Source organism: Brachionichthys hirsutus, chromosome 6 (assembly GCF_040956055.1).
Source record: "Brachionichthys hirsutus isolate HB-005 chromosome 6, CSIRO-AGI_Bhir_v1, whole genome shotgun sequence".
Classification (NCBI taxonomy): domain Eukaryota; kingdom Metazoa; phylum Chordata; class Actinopteri; order Lophiiformes; family Brachionichthyidae; genus Brachionichthys; species Brachionichthys hirsutus.
Genome location: NC_090902.1, coordinates 12,310,730 through 12,325,073, shown reverse-complemented (window position 1 = coordinate 12,325,073; position 14,344 = coordinate 12,310,730). Strand labels below are relative to the sequence as shown.

The window sequence follows — 14,344 nt, the reverse complement described above, 5'->3', positions numbered from 1 at the left end:
CCTCTGATCTTATGGGTCGAATGTTTTTCACGCCAGTGACATAAAGCCTGTCCATCCCGAGGAAAGAGGCTTAAACCTCATCCACTGTCACACGCACACACACCAGCACTGTGTGTTTGTGTAGCGTGCGTGGTCATTGTCGACTGTTGAGTCACCCTAAAAAAAAATAAAAAATCAATAGGTCATAATGGGACAAGATCTTGGATATGTGTTCATTTAAAGTTCAAATCTCACCTGCACGCACCTGGTTTAATTACAAATTCACAATCTATCTACAAATCTGTCAAATTACATTACTTAATAAAAATAATAATAATGTGTTTTTCTCCAAGTACTCTATGCAAATTTGTCAAGAGAAATGTGTCACATTCCTTTCTGAAAGACACAGGCAAACAGATAATTCAGAGTTTTTTTTAATTTTATTTTCTTCTCTCTGGAATGTTCCAGAGCAAGGCGGATGCTATGCAGTAAAAAAGGCATATGCTTGCCCAACAGTCATAGTGAAGCTCTAATCCACAGGCACTAGGCTTGGAGCATGAGTGTTTGCTTAAAACGCAAGACCATATAGTCCGTTCTCGTGTGGCAGCCTCTGCAGCAGTCTAAGGAGTGAGCTGAAATGCATGTGGCGGGGAGTTTTCTTCTTCTTCTTCTGCCTCCTGCAGCTGCTCCTCTGATGCAGAGGGCTCGGTAACTTCAGCTGTTACATCGTCTCTGTTCCTGGCGACGGGAGGGACTTCTTCATGTGCCACGGCTGACGGGGGCTCCGAGCTGCTTGCACCGGCTGCAGAGAAATCGCCGTGGTTGGAGTACGTGTCTGCTAACATAGTATCTGGCTGGGTTCCTCTCTCCACACTCACATCCCAGTCCAGGTCCAGAGGCTGAGGTAGACTGGCTATGAGCTCCTGAATGCAGCAGCAGGCTTACGGTTAGACACGTTTATTAGCTGTAGTGGTTTGTTAACAGGATTAAATATACCTGCTGTCTCTCCTGGTCATTGTTCCTCACAGCGACGAGCAGGCTGTTGGCGAAGCTGGCGAGCTCCTGGTATTTTAGTTTTTGGTTCTCTAGCTCGTTCTCCAAGAACTGAACTTCCTCATGCTGGAACAGAAGGATGTACAGAGGAGAAAAGTTCCTGCAGAGCTTGAGCTTTACTTATTACATCACTTCGTGTCACCATTTTGTTTAATTTTTTCCCCCCATGTCAGAACGAGACAAACACAAATGATTCAGTTTGAAAAACCGAGATGCATCTTTACCTTGAATTCCAGCAGACTCTGCATTTGCTCCAGGTCTGATGCCATTAACTGACCATCATAATCATCATCACCTTCCTCTTCATCAATTACTTCAATTTTCTGTCAGAAATAAAATGAAATACAAATATAGATTAGATTAAAAGGAGCAACTTCATATGAAGAAAGTGAAACTTAGATGAAATGAAACATATTCAACGGGAATTGCTACTTGCTGTGTTTTTTTGAGATTTTATTATTGAGGCTTAATTACTTGTTTACCCTATTAGTTTATTAATGAAGGCTACTTAATGGTTAAAATTAGGCTAAATCTCTATTCTAAGATCACACACATGCATCAAATTATTTGAGAACTATTATTTGCACTCATCCCAACAAAGAGTCTGCATGACACTCCATCTCTGTATGGTAGATATTAATGACAACAATGCTTTTCTGGACACTCAAAATCACTTCATATCGTGCATTAACTCCATACTTGGTGGAGGAACCGACCACTGACCACCGCCAACATTGGCACAACGTGCGTCTTGCCCAAGGACAGCGCGGGAGGCGGGAATCGAACCGGCAACCTCTCAATCATAGGACTACCCGCTTAGCCACCTGCGCCACCGTCGCCCGCCTTGATCGTGACAGAACGCTCCAGCGGTCCTGTATTGTTCATGTGAGGACTACGCAAAAAACAGCAGGTGCCTTTGATTTGTCCTGCTGCTTTACACCAATAGGAGCATATGTAAGTTGGCTGAATTATCCCTGATCCACTGTCTCATAGAGTATGACAGCGATCTCTACTGGTGCATATTTTAGGTGGCTCAATATGATGAGGCTGTGCGGTAATATAATGATGAAGTACCACATCATCGGTCAGTGGAGCAGCAGTGGGCACATCTATTCCGTCCTCTCCGCCTCCCGGTTGTGAGTCAATGGTGTCATCTAGAAGACAAAACATTCCCTTCAGTTCTCTGTGTTCTGAAACACAGATTTTTTTTTCCCCCACAGGGAGCAGCAGCCGAACCTTCAGACAGGCTGACAGATCCCCCGTCATTCAAGTCGTCTCCGAGGTCGTGCGTTTGGAGACGCTCTTCGTCAGGGCTGAGGCCCACCGGAGACTCGTTTCCTGGGGATGAGGTCGTGAATACAGCAGGCCCGCCTTTGGGTGGAGGGATTTCAATACCCATCAGACGGTACTTCCTCCGCCTGTTACTGATCCATGTCTGGCGATTGAAAAACACAAAAACATGCATTCGTAAGTCAGTGTCCATCGCGATAAATGTAGAAGGAGGAAAATTAATGTTTAAAAAAAAGAATCTAAATTACAGTCAGTGACTGTACATGCATAACTCAATTAAATAACATTTAAGCTGTGGTTTAATGTTGAGAGGATTAAACTGCAGCAGTACTGTTTCTATGAATCAGAACATATGTTTCTTCCTTAAGCTTATCCAGAAAGTTCCTAGTGAGAGAAAGGACAGTTGGTCATGAGTATCAGGAGGACTATACTTAGTCCATCAGAACCAGAATCAGTTTATTGCCATTGTCAATGAGGGTTCACAGAGTAGGAATCTTTCTCAGTGAAGTCGTGCAACATATAACAGTAATAAATTATGGCCACAGCATTCCCACTGTGGCCATAAGTTATCACTCAGTGATCAGAGAGTCGGTGGTTCGAATCCCAGCTCTGACTGTCCTTGGGCAAGACACTGAATCCCAAATTGCTCCCAGTGGGTCTGGCAGCACCTTGCATGGCAGCAGTCGCCCACTGGAGTGTGAATGTGTGTGTGATTGGGTGAATGTGAGGCCTCATGTAAAGCGCTATACAAGTGCAGTTCATTTACCATTCTACACAACTCCTTTATCTAATAAAGTTACTCTTCCCCGTTTCCTTTTTTACTGGGAAACAAACCCCCTCAAGTGCATCCTTCTATTTCCAGTGGTGAGACTCTGTATCCGTACTAAAGTCCCCTTGATGTTGGCTACCTTGACTATTTCAGTGTCTACGTTGAGCTGGTTGGCTGCAGCGGTGATCTTCTCTCTGCAGACGGAGCCCAGGCTGGTCATGCCCCGGTCCCAGTAGCGCTTCAGTTGGACGAGATCCCCGTCGCTGAACTGAGTCCGATCCTGTAGCTGGAAAACGCAAAACTGTTTGACTACAGGACACACATTCACAAGCACTAAGGCTGAGCAGACCGGAGCGTCGTGGTCGTGTGGACATCACGGCAAATGTGTACCCATCATGCACGTTGCTTTCTCCATCGCCGTATATAATCCATGTCTTGAATTTATAGGAACAAACGGTACTAACTGTTCTCTTTCTGGAGTTGCTGACGACCCACGGAGAAGCTGACAGATCGACGGAAGTCTGCACGCAGAGACAGACACAGTTAGCTCAAGTCTGCGAAAAGAAAAAAGCATCGTCGGCAGTGCGGGTCCCACCTGTGGGCTGGACTCGGCCGTGGCTGAGGTCTGTGCTGTGAGGGGGTAGCTGCCCTGATGAGGGGTGCTGCTCTGCAGCGCCGGAGGTCTGGCGCTCGGCATGGGGGGCGTGAGGCTTCCTCTCACCAGACACACATCAGCCCTGGTCGGGCCGATCGACGTCTCCTCCCGGTCGATGTGTGTCCGAGAAGCCATTCTTGCCAACTCCTCTTCCCTTTGCCACTCATTTTCTTCATCGGCAGTTTCCATAGCGATGGAGAAGTTGTGACTGCTGTCCCGAGAATGGGTCGCGAGCCGTGGGCTTTGCTGGCTTTTCTGGGCCGCTGTGTGATTCTGCCCGAGTCTGTCTCGCTCACCTTTCTCTGACAAGCTGAAGACCCGCTGGATGCGAGGCGTCTGTTCAGAGGCGGGAACGGAGTTTTGCGACGGAAGGGATAAGCGCTTCTTCTGAGGGGTCGGCGGTTGAGGTTGGGGGTTAGAGTGAGGTCTGGGCTGAGGTTGGGACTGTGAGGAAGAGGACCAAAAGCGAGGTTGCGCTGTACCATACTGTCGGGTCCAGCTGTGAGGTACTACCACGGCTCCTGCACTCACCCCCGCCTCCCCAAGGGACGACGGCCCCGTCCTGATGGCAGCCGTAACCGAAGGTCCCGAAGCGGACGCGAGGAGAGGGATATTCTGTGAGAGTGAGACCAGCTTGGAGTGTAGGGGTGAGGAGGAGGAGTTGCTCCTGCTCTGCAGGGCCTGGTTAATCAGCGATGAAGACGTGTGAGCAGAAAGGTCGGAGTCTGATTGAGACAGGGGGGCCGCGGGTCTCGTTCGGGAGCGAGGGAGAGAGTTGAGGGAATAGATCCCGGTCAGTATGACATCATTGTTGTTGTTGTTGATGATGCTGCTGCTGCCACTGCTGAGGGGCGACGAGGAGGTGGGGGAGGAAGATGTTGGTGAGAAAGATGGGAAGGTTGAGGATGGAGGAAGAAGGTGCGCGCGGTTCTGGATGTTCCGCGCTGCAGCCATTTCAGCAGGAAGCAGCGCCGCTGCGACCAGACTGTGATTGGACAGAGCTCCTCCGGCTAATGTGTGATTGGAGAGTAGACCCCCTGCAAAACCATGACTGGACAAGGAATGGGACACGACTCCATTCTGTTCGACCTTGGAGGCAATTTTACGTCGCTTGTTGCCCACCCACGTCTGAGGGGAAAACAAGAAAACAAGAAAAGCAGCAGCTCACCGACACTGACTTATAAAAAAAAACATTTCACAAAGCAACAGGATGATACAAATGACAAGAGTAATTCACTCTGCATCAAAGGATTTCTTAGAATCCTCGTGTCTCCACTTTACCCGGACGACACTGAAGTCCAGCTTGGTCTCCTGAGCACACTGCAGTATGAGCTGGAAGCACGCCTTGCTCTGATTGGTCATCCCATTGTCATAGTAGCGCTCCAGGATCCTCTGTTGCTCAGCAGTAAACACCGACCGCAGGTTCATCTGAGAGATCAATAAAATAAGGATGCTGAAGCAGTAAGAACAAATATATAACTAGAAAGACAATCAGAGATTGCAGACCCCGCCTCCAAAAGACTATTGGATCTTGTGAGACAGTAAACAGGGCTTCCGGATCAGAGGGGCCAAACCTGCTCTAGCTTGCTGCTCCGGAACGTACTACAAGACTCCTTCTGGACTCTTTTTCCCATCATGCCATTCGTTTCCGTCCCTCTTAAAGTGGCAGTTTACAGCAGAGGCACAATTCCAGATGTAAAAATAATTCTAGAATCTGGATCCAGATCCGGATCAACGCCATTCTCGGGGAGGACCGAGCCACGGACAGAACCTTGCTTGTGTAAAAATTTCGAGTCGATTGGGTTACTAGTTTTTGAGTTATGCGCGCGGACAGACAAACAAACAAACAAACAAACAGACAAGCAAACAAACAAACAAACAGACAGACAAACAGACAAACAAACAAACAGACAAACAAACAGACAAACAAACGCACCCAATTGCAATACCCTCGTCTCCTCTTCGGCGAGGGTAACTATGAAGGACTGCAGAGAAATTTCCTTCTTGGGTTTATGGAGGGTTTTATTTTAGTTTTTCAAACAACAAATTTAGTGTCATTTTTACAGCTGATGTTGTAAACAAAGCTCCTGATTCGCTTACAGCCTGCAGTCCTCGCCGTTGTGACCACGCATCCATTCTGCTGCTGGAGGGGGGAGGAACGGGGCTGCCATGAAGATCACAGCCCAACCTCCATGCTTCTAGACGGGAACGACTCTGGCTGCAGTCATCCCGCCTCAGTGTACTGGGAACGCCGCTGGGAAATGTGGCTGAGGAGAAAGCAAAGCAGACCACGCCATGCTTAAGAGCATCAAAACCAAGCTCGACCCATGCAGCCAATCAGCCAGCTCTTCTTTATCCAAGTCATAAAATACGCAATGTCAGAAATACACACAACTATGCAAGTCAAAAGAGACGCTATGACAACTTGCAGTGCAACGACAAGTTAATAAGCTACACCTAGTAAGACACTGCTCTATTTATCATTGAGAATTATTTACATCTGTGTTTTAACCTCAGAGTTACAATCCGATAAGTTAATTTTGTAATAAGAAATGAGTTTGTTTTGCACTGAAATTTAGCATGAAAGCAAAATAACAGAAGTTCAGAGGATTTTCCGCCAACAGGTTCCAAAAATATATTTATTTTGGCACTAGAAACACGAGGAATGGAGATTAGAGCAGTGGAAATCTGTGCTTGGCTTCTCGCAGCCACCGAACCAAAGCCACGAGGAGATGGTTTGAGATGAGATGGACCGCAGAGCGAAGGCAAACAGCTGCTCAGCACCTCTGGGAACTCCTCGGGCATGGAAAACCATTCCAGGTGACTTCCTCGTGAAAGCTCATCGAAAGAAGGCAAAGCAGTCGTCAAAGCAAAAAAAAAAAAAAGGTGGCTATGAAGAATCTAATGTATAAAGCAGGTATTTCACACATCTTTTGGTGTTCATTCCTAGTTTCGCTGCTGTCGGTGAGAATCTACGGCATAAATAGTCGTGAAAATGATGAAATGGGACGTGTCCGACCTTTAGAATGGTGGCGTATAAAGATCCACAATGTTATACACTAGTCTAAGTTATACAAAGGAATGGAGGATGACAAAACTATTTCTAAACATATTTCCCTAAAATACTCGCGTTCGGTTTAACAGGCTGATTGATTCAGGCACTGTCTGGCTTTTTAGCAGAAACAAAACAGGATCATTTGTTATAAGCGTGGTCATGTGTGTAAACAATAAACAGATGCGCATAAAAACAATAACAATGCGAGAACTGAAGTTAAACAACCTCATTTTCTGCACGGCTATAGTTTATCTAACGTATTATTACACATTTATAACCTTTTTTAGGGTCAAAGCAGCAGAGCTGCTGTTCTGAACAGGGGAGGAGAGACAGCCAGCAGCAGCGTGAAGCGGTGACATTAACAACGCTGCTCGGAGCTGGTGAAAGCGCGGCTCCGGCGTTTTTACGCTAAATTTGTTGGCTTTGATAGATTCATAAAATGTCACATACGGGAACACCGCGCGACCAATAAGCTTCCAGTGGGTTTATTTTGGAAGACTGACTGCGCATGGCTAACGGAAACATTACGGGGGGAGGGTTGCTTGCTGTAATAGCGAACAAATCGTGCGCGTCAGTTTCGTACGCCACCGAGACAACGCCGTGGAGATTCTGAAACACCATTACAACAACACCGGACACGCGCGTCATTTACTCCACGGCCGTGGAGCCGGCTCGTGCGTTAAAAGGGTAAGCGCTGCATCGCGACAATGGCCAGCGCGCGCGCACGCAGCTCGCGTTAGCCAACAGGCCCGAGCCAGCTACGGTTAGCTCCCATTAGCTTAGCCCTCCCGATGGCTAGCCGCGGCTAAAGTTCGCCGTCAATTCCGGTGATTTCACGACCCCCGGCGTGGTCGCTGGCCGCTGGCTTCCAGCCGAAGAGAACCGAAACGGCACGGGATATCCCGAAGCGAAAAGTGAAATCACTCCCCCCCCGCCCCCGCCCCCCCACTCACCATCTTTGCTGTCAAAATCAGACGAGCGTTCCAATTCAACAGATTTCTTCACCAGTCCCCTTTGCGAGACAATGAAATCACAACGTCCGATCATCAATTCTAATCATGATTGTGACGTGTGAGCAGACAGGAGCCAATCGGAGCTCAAGATCATCGCTGTGACATTCGGAAAGGGCTGGTGATCCCGCCCACCATTGACTTTGTTCTGTGGGCTGCTGGAGGAGGAGGAGGAGGAGGAGGTCATAAACATGGAAGCAGCTGGAAGTTTGCGTGGGAAATATTTCCATATTATCAAGTGAATGGTCAAAAGTCTCCTTAGAAGTATTTTCAGCTACTGGATGTTTTTATTTCACTTCAAACCACATGTTACCGCTTTATAACCAGCGTTGTGTGTCTATCTAGGTTTTTTATTATTATTAGTTGTTTGACTTCACAATGAAAATATTGCATGCATGTTGTTTTCTGTTTCAGAGTGCTGGAAAATGTAAAAGTTGAAATAATATATGTGTGTTAATTGTTTGTTTCACATTCGTTTCATTCAGATAGATGTTCCCTAATCTTTGTATAACATGATTTTGTATCCAAGGAAACGTTTTTTTAATATAATAAAGATCAAAGGATCACGGTTATTACAGATTCATTATTTCATTCATCTTCTTGACTGCTTTTTCTTGTTGATGGTGTTTCTTTGACGTCAGAATTGGAGATGATGAAGTCGGAAACATTGTAATAGGTGTATTTGGGAAAACTGTTCCCAAAACAGCCGAAGACTTTGTGGCTCTGGCAACTTGGAGAGTTATCACAGATGTGATCGTTAACATGAAGAGTATTTCTGAACAGCTCTATACGTGCTCTAAGTAACAACAGAGTGATGTAACTTCTGAATTGTGGCCGTGATACAATCTTGAGAAGAATAAAGATGTTTGAGAAAGTGCCAAAGAGTACGGATGAAAAAAATCCAGCAATCCAAACCATTTGGCAGATGTTGCCTCCAGTGGACCAAAGTGAAATAAATATACGTACATGGTTCCTCAACACATCTATAAACTTAAAGGAAACATCGCTCCTTTGGATCATCTTCAAGCAGGTCTGATCCAATAAGCGCAGTGTTCTGCTGCCGGTTAGTGAGGCGATAGAGAATAAGCATAAGGCTGTGTGTGTTTACGCTTGTGATCACATTGTATTTCTCCTTGGCGTTATTTCTAGGTACAGCTGTTCACATATTAAAAGTTAACAGGCAGCTTGTGGTACATCCTCAGCTCTACAGCAGTGTAATATGATAGTGATACAGGTGATAGTTGGTGTAACTGCGTCTGTCTAGCACACACACGCACGCACAGACACGCTGCACTTGCCTGCGACTTTCTCCAGCTATGTTTTTGTGTGGCGAGGTCGTGAAAGTACGTGTGTGCGTGACTGCTGCTTCAATCCATGACGTCACCTGTGTTTGAGGTGCCCAGCAGGAGGCGCTGTTCCTCACGGTTGACTGCCAGGGGGCGTCAAACTGATGAGGGCCACATCAGCATTATGTTTGCCCTCAAAGGGCCAGTTGTAAGTCATAACAGTGGAAATATAACGTCAGACAAAATGTTAAATAACTGAATCTATTATTTATTTAAGTAACAAACATTGCATATGCAATTGTACAGTTGTAAAAATATATGGATACTTTATTGCTGTTATTATAACATAAATCCTTTCAATTTATCAGGTTAAGAAAACCACACTACTCCATCGATCAACAATCAAACTTTTTTCAAGCAAGTCATATCCTCCAACACAAGTTATGACTTTAGCTTTGTTCAAAACTCTTTTGTCACAGTTGAGAGGGGCAGAACTGCAGAACAATCGTGAGCTGCTAAGCGCGTGTGTGACAGATACAGTGTTTTTACAAAAACAAATGGCTGCACACAGCTCTCGTGGGCCACAAAAAATTTGCGTGGAGGGCCACATTGGGCCCACGGGCCTTGAGTTTGACACATATGCTTTAGATAATGCACTGGGCAGCAGCACCTGACAGCTGATGATGATTTCCTCATCTACAGATTTGGAACTTAAAAAGCTGCTGACATATGAGGCATAACACGCTACCCATAACCACCAATGACAAAATAACACGCTATACCACAAAATGTGATCATGCTATCACTTGCAACAATTTCCTCAAAACAGGCACAGGCAAATACAATATATATATATATATATAAGTTGTTCTCTCTGCATGGGTAAGGAAGGGGGTGGGGGTGCCGAGTCAGTTCCTCCCTATATGGTATGCGTTGCACCATTCCCTGGTCTGTATTATAAGTGGTGGCCCTTGTGATGCTGCAGCTAGGCATGCAGGAGGAAAAAAAAGAGGAGGGGAGGGGTCGCCCCATCCCCTCGCGCTCGCCGAATCCACTTCTCACAGCGCACGAGCTGCTGGCGGGAAGGCACCCGAGAAAGAGGGAGAGAGAGAGAGAGAGAGCGAGGCAGTGTGTGAGGGTAATGAGAAGAGGGAGGGAGGGAAAGGCGAGAGAACGTGTGTGTGTGTGTGTGTGTGTGTGTGCGTGTCTCCTGTGAGGTGCGCGTGGATTGCACCACCGCATCCCGTTCGTTCACCGCTTCTGCAAGCTGCCATGCTCTGATGGAGAGAATAAAACTGACAACCCTTTCTTCTTCCTCAGATTTAACCACAGCTGTGTCGTTCCAGATGTGACTGCCAAGTCGTTTTATGTCGCCTGCATTGAGTCCTGTGCCGTTTCACCTCGGGGAGACTGTGACACCATGGCGTTGGTTATGGAACCTATAAGTAAATGGACACCAAAGCAAGTGCTGGACTGGATGAAAGGTAATACCGGACCCATTATTTGCATCTGCTTGGTAAGCTGCTTGCGGTTATAGTGAGGATGATGGTTATGGTGGTGGCGGAGGAAGAGGAGGAGGAAGAGGAGGAGGGCCACATTGTGTGCATGTGTGTCCTCCTCGTCCAAACCTGCAGATGTGATTTCACCGGCTGTAACTGGACGGCGTGACACAGATTTAAGTCACTAAAGAGGAGTTAACGTGTTTGGGTTGGTGCAGTGCAATGGATGTCCCCAAGAAGCAGGGAGTGGAGGCTCAGCATTCTGTCATCGCTGTGCGTTGAGAGCGCCTCCAGGCTGCTGGTGCCGACTCCATCAGCAGCAGCAGCAGCAGCATTGCTCCCGTCAAGGAATGTGGAGCATCGTCATCAGCGCACTCTGCCTTACTGCCACATGCTCCAAGCCCATATCACCAATCGATGCGTGAACTGTGTGCGTATATGATTAATGTAGCTGGCTGCATGCCCCCCCCCCCCCCCCCTCCCTCCTCCCTCCTTCCCTCCCAACCACAGTCCGTTTCAGCACCCTGGACAGCGCAGTGCTGCCTGCCATATAAGAAACTCTCAGATCACACTCGCCGTTTGTTGTAGGTACATCCCTTCAAACAGATAGCATGAATGAGTAATCACTAATCGTGTGTGGTGTGTGTGTGTGTGTGTGTGCAGGAGATGCTATTACACACTCGTCATCTATATAGCTGTGAGACGAGTTAACAGACAAAGGATATGGGAAGGCATGGTGTCCCCAGTCCCTCATTTAAGACAATGACTTAATCACTGCTGCATGCGGACTCAAAGTCATGGCGTGACGTTCATGTTCACACTTGTGATTGTGTTCCTGCACCATAGTTAACCAATCAGATCACCCGATCCCTGACTTAACAGGACTCCATATTCTGGAGGTCTGTTTGATTCTGGCACGGCGGACATGTGGTGAGATCAGATGTCAGGGCGCCTGTTGGTATTTAGGATGTGTTATGTTGACTGATTATGTTGGCGTTCCTGTTGCATAATCACCCTCCTCAGTCACGGTAAGGAGTAGCAGCCAGTGGAGCCGCAGCTTCTGATGTGTGGAGTGTGTTCACTTGGAAATATTGGCTCCTTTGCTTCATTGAGTGATACAAGTTCAGTTGAAATGCGATTGGAAGTTGATTAGCAATACGAAAAATGTTGCTGGAGTATTGCAACTTCATGCAAAAACAACAACAACAACAACACAACCCCCCCCCCACCCATAAAACTGCTGGTTTTGGTTTAGTGTGATTGACTCATGAACGAGGAGTAAATCTAAAAGTAAGGACAGCAGAAGTGATCAGAGAGACAATTCAGGGCCTGAAAGTGAAGCCATGAAACAATTTGACCTCCAAACTGAAAATAAATGTGTGTGCAGCAGAAATATGCGAGGAAAACCCACCTTTTCTCTGGCCTGTCAATGTGAACACTGCACATAAACTCCTGTAGGAGAATCATCCCATCTTGTTAGAGCGCCTCTCCTGACCTCCTTGTGTTTTCTTTGGTGTGAGTAGTCCTGGTCACTCCCACATGACGAGCTGGGGAGCAGGGAGCCACTCACCAACGCCTCCCAGAGTCGTCCCTCTTCCTGTGAAGCCCCCCCCCCCCCCCCCCCCCCACTCCTTCCTCCCGTCGGCCTCATTGGTAGCTTATGCTCAGGTCTTATTTTATCTTGAAAGGCTAATCCAAACACTCTGATCTGAGGAGTCTTGTGCCATTTCTTTCTGGAGCACTGACACCGAGACCACCCTAAAATGTACAATACTGATAAAATGTACAACACTGATATGTGAGAGAAAATAACTTTAAATCTGTACAGATTTGAGCTACATAGGTGCTTGTTGCAAAAAAACATTTCTTTGCTCAGATCTGTTAGATTCAGGGTTTCTCTGTGGGGGATGGATGCTTCAGTTGGCATCTGTAGTCTTCATTTTCTCATTATTTCCTGATAGATTCAGTCTCCCTGGTTGCTTGTGCACCAGGGCTAAGTGTAGCAAAAAAAAGCAGAAATTATAAGACTTCCTTTATTCTTATTTTTATAGTTATTCTTAGACAGTGGTGATGCCAGCCATGATGTACGGCTTAGAAACAGCGTCTCTGAGGAAAAGACAGGAGGCGGAGCTAGAAGTGGTGGAGATGAAGATGCTGAGGTTCTCCTTGGGAATGACCAGGTTGGATATGAGACAATAAGAAGGACAGTGAAGGTTAAACGTTTTGGAGACAAGGTCAGAGAGACCAGACTTTGATGGTTTGGACATGTCCAGAGGAGAGACAGGGACTATATCGGTAGAAGGATGCTGAGGATGGAACTGCCAGGGAACAGGGCTAGAGGTCGACCCAGGAGAAGAGACATGGAGGTAGTGAGGGAGGACATGAGAGCGACTGGTGTTGGGGAGGATGATGCAAAGGACAGGGTGAAGTGGAGAAGGTTGATTTGCTGTGGCGACCCCTCACGGGACAAGCCGAAAGTACAGTAGCAGTAGACACAATGAAAAACAGAGGGACTCAGAACAAAAGAGATATCTCCAGCTGCACCTGAATGTGGCAGCCTATGGCCAGCACCAAACTGGGAAACAGTGGTGGTGACACTGGCCACCCAAGTCATAATATATCATCAATGATATGAACAGTGATTTGAAAAATTTAGTATAGAAATGCATTATTGAGGTATTTTTTTTAAATGAAATACTTCATAATCAGTCACAAATGACAAATACTTGTAGCTGCTTGTTACATTTTACATGCCAATTATTTAAAAAACATTTAAAAAATATCTGTACTTCATACTTTTATGTTAAAAAGTTGCATATTTAATATAAATACTTAAATATTCATTGCTACATCCAATTTCTGGTTTAAGTTACCAATCTTACTGTATATTTTTATTTAAATTACCTTGATTCTTCCATCTTGAATTTAGCTTCATTTATTCAGCCTTCTCAGATCAAGTGGGTCTGTATTATGAAGGCAGTGTCAGGTTTCGTAACATTTATTAGAGGGACACATTTAGGACTGCATGTTTGTGGAATGTATCTTTTCCCAACACTGCACTTCAAACCCAACATTCCGAGTGGAGAACGCCTCCTTTTCCTCAAAGGTCTGCTGCGGAAAAATATGAAGCAGAGATTTGGGTTCTCTGAATCTTACAATAAAATGCAAGCAGTGGGCCCGGTAGCCTACACTGTAGCCGTAGAAGGACTGCTGAACAGCAGAACACTGCTGATGACTCATCAGCATTTGTTTTTACTTGAACACCCACACTGGAGGAGTTTCCTCTATGTGTGTGTGTGCATGAGATTACGTATCTGCTCGGGTGTGTGCCGGCACAATTGATGTGTAAAGTATAACGCGTTCTCATCTGCGCTTTCACGGAGGAAACTGACTTGGTCTTTTTTCTCCTGCCGCTGTCTAGACCTCATGCGCTCACCCTGTTCTTTCAAGCGCACGGTGTTGGACCTGCTGATCCGCTGGGATGGACAGAGAGTTACGCAGTTAACGTTTTCTGCACTAATCGTCTCCTTTTCTTGATGGGTTGATGTATATTGGAACAGCAAATCTAAAGAAAAGGTTACATGTTAGTCTGCATGAGGGGACGTTGGACACTGAGATCTGATACAAATACAAACTGAAACAAAGTTCAACCTGAAATTCAAAGTTTTAAGGGTTCAGTGTGTGTGTGTGAATTAGGGACATCCAGCAGTGTTTTTTGTAGATTCCAACCAACAAGAAGGTCCCGGGT

The 14,344-nt window shown here is 46.3% G+C and overlaps 2 protein-coding genes across 2 annotated transcripts in view; one reads left to right on the top strand and one right to left on the bottom strand.

Moving 5' to 3' along the window:
• Nucleotides 1–407: 407 nt before the first annotated feature.
• hdx (highly divergent homeobox) lies at nucleotides 408–9,314 on the bottom strand. The gene is made up of 12 exons (XM_068740799.1): nucleotides 9,235–9,314; nucleotides 7,755–7,813; nucleotides 5,847–6,013; nucleotides 5,028–5,174; nucleotides 3,687–4,874; nucleotides 3,556–3,612; nucleotides 3,231–3,377; nucleotides 2,269–2,467; nucleotides 2,107–2,186; nucleotides 1,257–1,355; nucleotides 976–1,098; nucleotides 408–902 (listed from the first exon to the last, which is right to left on the bottom strand). The coding sequence occupies exons 1-12, from the start codon at nucleotides 9,312–9,314 to the stop codon at nucleotides 600–602; spliced, it is 2,649 nt and encodes an 882-aa protein (XP_068596900.1). The 3' UTR covers nucleotides 408–599.
• A 1,203-nt stretch (nucleotides 9,315–10,517) lies between these two features.
• The window catches only part of si:ch211-26b3.4 (connector enhancer of kinase suppressor of ras 2), a 42,323-nt gene continuing 38,496 nt past the window's right edge, over nucleotides 10,518–14,344 (top strand). Inside the window, exon 1 of the mRNA XM_068740089.1 lies at nucleotides 10,518–10,581. Within this exon, the coding sequence (XP_068596190.1) occupies nucleotides 10,518–10,581 (64 nt within the window). The remainder of the gene's footprint in view (nucleotides 10,582–14,344) is intronic.